Below are 4,811 nucleotides of genomic sequence, written 5' to 3' on the forward strand. Positions count from 1 at the left end.
ACCATAGACTTTGTGTGTAAACCTGAGGCTCCTGATGCTGAAATCGCGTTTGGTGTGAACGCACCATAATCCGTGAAATCGGATAGCTGATGTGTAGGTGCCACAAAGAAAGCTGTAGTAGTCGAGTGCAGGAAAAACTGCAAAACTTTCCCCCCCCCTTGAAATAAATGATGAATTGCCTTTCAGCCTGAACGCATCAACCCGGACCTCAACCAGATTGGCTACAGTGTCAAATCAGACATATGGAGTCTGGGAATCACCATGGTGAGTGTAGATATGTAAAGATAATTTGTCTATTTTATGGAATAATATCTTTCCAAAAAAACACACTGAAATGTTTAACTTTGTCTTAATGTGATTAAAACTAATTAAAGTTTTTACTTCTGTTTTATCTCCTATATAATAAACCATTTTTATGTTTATTTAGTTTTGCTTCTTCTAGTTGTTTTCAGATTATTTATAAACCAGTAGTTTTTGTATAACATTACTGACTTTTGTTTCAATTGCAAATAAAACTCCKTAAGTAAAACTATTAAAACAATCTTGTTTTAAAATATGTCCTTGCTTCTCAACAAAGTGCATTATTAGGTTCTTCTAATAACTCACAGTCAGACTTGACAGATGCTGAGTCATGGTGAACTGTGACAATATTTATAGCTCTTTGTGTGTCATAGATGCCAGGTTGTTAACAGCTTTCATGTCCTTAATAATTATGTAGCACAGCTTACAGATTAACAGTTTGTTTCTGCAATCTGCCGCAACTTTTACTCGTAGTGGTCCAAAGGCAAAAGAAACTATTTTTAAATGTCCAACATTAATTTTAAATTACACAACTTGATATTTTTGGGAAACCCTTTTAGTGGATTATGAAAAAATACTAAAATGTACAGATTCTGCAATGTATTTGTTTTAGTTTTGTGTCATAGTTTCAAATTCAAATTTATCAGTTTTCACCAGGCATTTATAAACAAATAACTGATTTGTAGCCTGAAAGCAAAGCCTTTTCAAAAAAAATCTGCCTGTTTTTGTTTCCTAGATCGAGCTGGCCATTTTGAAGTTCCCCTACGACACCTGGCGCACCCCGTTCCAGCAGCTCAAGCAGGTGGTGGACGAACCGTCGCCACAGCTGCCTGCTGACCGTTTCTCCCCGGAGTTTGTGGAATTTATCTCTCAGTGGTGAGTCTCACACAAGCTGCTGTCAGCATCGTTAAATGTCACTGAAATCCACCTGGTTTTAATATTTTAAAATATATATTTTTTATGTTTAGCATGACGTTAGAATATGTTGATTGGTGGCATTGGTTGTTTTTCTTTCCCTTTTTAATTTTTTTATTTTCCCCCTCTTTGTGCAGCTTAAGAAAGAAGCCGAATGAACGACCAGCTTATACAGAATTAATGGTTAGTTATTTTTTATTTTATTGTTCCAAAAAAGAGGTAGTTTGACAACATCATCAGCGCTGCTAACAGTGAGTCTGTGGTTCTTGTTTTTCACCACTAGAGGCCAGACTTACCCTATCAACACACCAGTCTATGATGTTTGCACATCTTATGTAGTTATCAACACAGCTGGGATTTAAATGCTTATTTGTTCCTTTGGAGCACATTTCTCATTTTCATCCTTCTTTCTATGCAGAAACATCCATTTTTCACCATGCACGACGCTAAAGAGACAGATGTGGCCAGTTTTGTCAAGGACATCCTGGATGTTTGATGGAGCATCCTCCGTGCTCCACCTCGTCAGTGTGGGCGGGACCTTTCTGCAAACAAACCAATGGCCCTAATTTTTTTTTTAACTCACTGGAATGACAAACTGTCACGCACCCACTCAACAGGGTGATGACCCAAAGACTGACAGCGGCTCTGGACTTGGAGAGCGGTGGTAATATGAACTAGTGCAGTCAACAGGAGAGGGTTGTATTTTTTTTTTCCTGCTCTTCTAAACTTCTTGTGCAAGCATTTATCCCACATCAAAATTATGAACTGAACCAAATTTTTTTTTGTTTTTTTCGTTGCTCTCGATCGTCTTCTTATTTCTCCAAAACGAGCAGAGCCAGCCGTTATTTGTCTGTGACACGTTGATTGAATTTCACATGCAAAACCAACAGTTACCGTGTATGTTTTTGTCTCTCGAATGATRTATTTGCATATCTGTTTGTATGCTTTCATGATACAGAGTTTTGATACTGTGTTTCTTTGACAAGTGTGAATTTTACGGGACTAGAGCCTTTTTTTTTAATTTGTTGGACCGCGTGTGGTCTGACCTGCTTCTGCCTTGATGCGATTGGTCAGGGTCGAGGGGGTGCTGTTGTTGTCACAGGCCAGCCTGTCGGCAATTTGGACTGAGGCATAACTGAAAAAAAAAAAAAAAAAGAGTTAAAGGTCACTTTGTAGGCAGGAGGAGTCTTTCCTAGAGCGCTGAATGACGCCGTGCAAGAATGTAAAGCATCTCGTATCATCAGTGATCAGAGGTGCCCTCCATGCAGTGACCACTCCTCTTCTTTCCTGGTCATCAGAGTCAGTTCCAGTGTTGTGATTGTTACTACATAGAAATATTCAGGGGTTGCCTAATCAAGCTTTACAGCTTTATCTTTTTCTATGTGCCATTTTGTGCATCGTTCTAATGAATCGATTATGTTTCTCCTCATTTGGACTTGTTCTGGTTTGAATTTGGTTTTGTTTCAGTGACATTTAGCTGTTCTATCCTTTCTCAACCATCTTCCTAAATCTTGAGTCAGCGTAGTCATTTAGTAAGAGGCACTTAATGTTATTTTTTTTGTGTGTGGTTTAGGAGAGCCTTACAGAGACAGCGTGTTTGAGAAGTAATTTATATGCCGAAGATGTAAATATTTCCAATTTTTTAAATGCAACACGGCACTGTCTCGACCCATCACAGTGTAGCTGAAAGGTGGATTAGTTTTAACCCAGTGTGTCGCATTTACAGTTCCTGCACGGCCAGCTGACTTCTCTATGCTGTCGAGCTCCAACACTCAGGTTTCCGTGGCCTACAGTACCATATGCAGAGAAGAATCCCCCACCCTTAGTTTTATTCTATTAAGCCTCGAATAAAGATCCTTTTTTCAGTCTTTCACTATGCAGAGCCCCCTGGAGACGCTGCAGCTCTGTCCTGAGGCCGTTTCCTCACTTCGAGTGCTCAGATTGATGATGATGGTGCCGTGACAGCCAATTTATTGCAAGCACTCATCATCTCTCTGGTTTACATGGTAATGCAAGTTTTTTTTTCAATCATCAGCAATTTTGGAGTATGTATGAATGTGAATTATAAGGGAAAGCTAGCAACACCACATAGAAGCTGCTGTTATATCTTTATTTTTTTCTCTCTTTTCAGTAGGCCCTCCTTGAATGGGCATTCCCTTTGTGTGTTTAAACAGATTATTTTTTTGCTGATCACCATAAGAATGGAACACTTGCTCTACCTCTTACTCCTTCACTCTGTCAGACACCTTTTCACTGGGTGGGACTGACAAACTTGAACGTGGAAACACACAAAAATAAAGGCTTTATTGTTCAGTCTGTCCATAGCTTTCATTCTTTCCCACTTCTGTTGCAGTAAACCTGAATATGTTCACTGTGTAGTTTTTTTTTTTTTTCTGCGTTGTTTGGACGTTTGCTCCATAATCGCTCCTGTGTTCTTTTTGTTTTACTTTCTGTGTGCGTCTTGAAGCGTAAGTCACAAGTTGGAGTTCTTAATCCTATGTGGTTGTTAGTTTTAATTAACCCTGTTCTTTCTGCAAAGACACTAATTAAAAAGAGAACTGGCTCATCCAGCTCACAAAGGAAACACGAGTTGCTGGAATTCAGTTTGACTTTTTGCTCACACACCGCTTTTTGTTCCTCAAAAATGTTTTTCTATTAAAATAACGAAGGCTAGCGAAGAAAATGTTGCGCCTGACCTCGGATCACCGCGGTAATTTAGTGTAACGGAACCTCAGGTTGTTGCTCAGGGCTGTGCACTTTCTGTCAGCATCAACATCCTTATGCAAGTCGATGCATATATGTGGTTCTTCGTGAAAACATAAATCTCACTTTGCTAGCTATTTCTATCCCACTTCTTTCTTTGTGTGTGTGGACGTTAATAGCGCAGGCCAACAAAAGAGCACTGTGAGCAGACTATTCTCTGCCTGTTCGTCAAAGCCTGATGACTTTATGCCAGGATGAGAGAACTGAATGGCAGCAGGATGCAGGCAGGGGCTCAGTGTTGTGCAGCAGAGCAGATTCTCACCCAAGACAAAAGTCTTCTTTTTTTTTTTTTTAGGAAAGGCAACCTTTGATGGTTAAGGTCTTATGTAACGTTTCTGAAAACATTGCCGTGTGAAGGGAAAAGGTGGCATCATCAATTAGTTGCTGCTGCTGAGCTGAGCTGTGATACAGAAGAAAATAACAGTTTCTGTCTGAACTGTAAATGGCAGTAAAGCGGTCAAAGCCAGCTGGTTACATAAGTTCCTCATTTTAAAACTTTAGACAACACTTTAAAGGGATCCCCGATTAGTTGTAACATTAGACTTTACATGATAAACATATACTTTAACTAAAATAAAGACTGTAAAAATACTGTAGGATGTTCAGTTTTTATCCTTTTTAAACTAAAAGTTTAAAAATATATTACACKGACGGGGCCATTTTTTACATGTAAAGCATTCTGGGTAAATGATGACATCAACTAGGTCCTCGTTGTGAGGCTGCTAGTGAGCTATATCCACCCTGAAGGTTAATCTTGGACAATATCTGATGATCGACTCTTTTAAATGAAAGCAGAGAGCGCTGACAGAGAGGAGAAGGTAGAAATGACTCAG

The 4,811-nt window shown here is 39.3% G+C and overlaps 1 protein-coding gene across 1 annotated transcript in view; it reads left to right on the forward strand.

Annotated features, from left to right (window-relative positions):
* Positions 1-3,804, forward strand: part of LOC106528548 (dual specificity mitogen-activated protein kinase kinase 6) — an 11,396-nt gene extending 7,592 nt beyond the window's left edge. The window contains exons 9-12 of the mRNA XM_014023742.1: positions 187-264; positions 1,037-1,176; positions 1,353-1,398; positions 1,634-3,804. Of these exons, the coding sequence (XP_013879196.1) occupies positions 187-264; positions 1,037-1,176; positions 1,353-1,398; positions 1,634-1,711 (342 nt within the window). The 3' untranslated portion in view covers positions 1,712-3,804. The remainder of the gene's footprint in view (positions 1-186; positions 265-1,036; positions 1,177-1,352; positions 1,399-1,633) is intronic.
* The last annotated feature ends 1,007 nt before the right edge of the window (positions 3,805-4,811 follow it).

The sequence above is a fragment of the Austrofundulus limnaeus genome, unplaced genomic scaffold, assembly GCF_001266775.1.
Source record: "Austrofundulus limnaeus strain Quisiro unplaced genomic scaffold, Austrofundulus_limnaeus-1.0 Scaffold389, whole genome shotgun sequence".
Taxonomy (NCBI): Eukaryota; Metazoa; Chordata; class Actinopteri; order Cyprinodontiformes; family Rivulidae; genus Austrofundulus; species Austrofundulus limnaeus.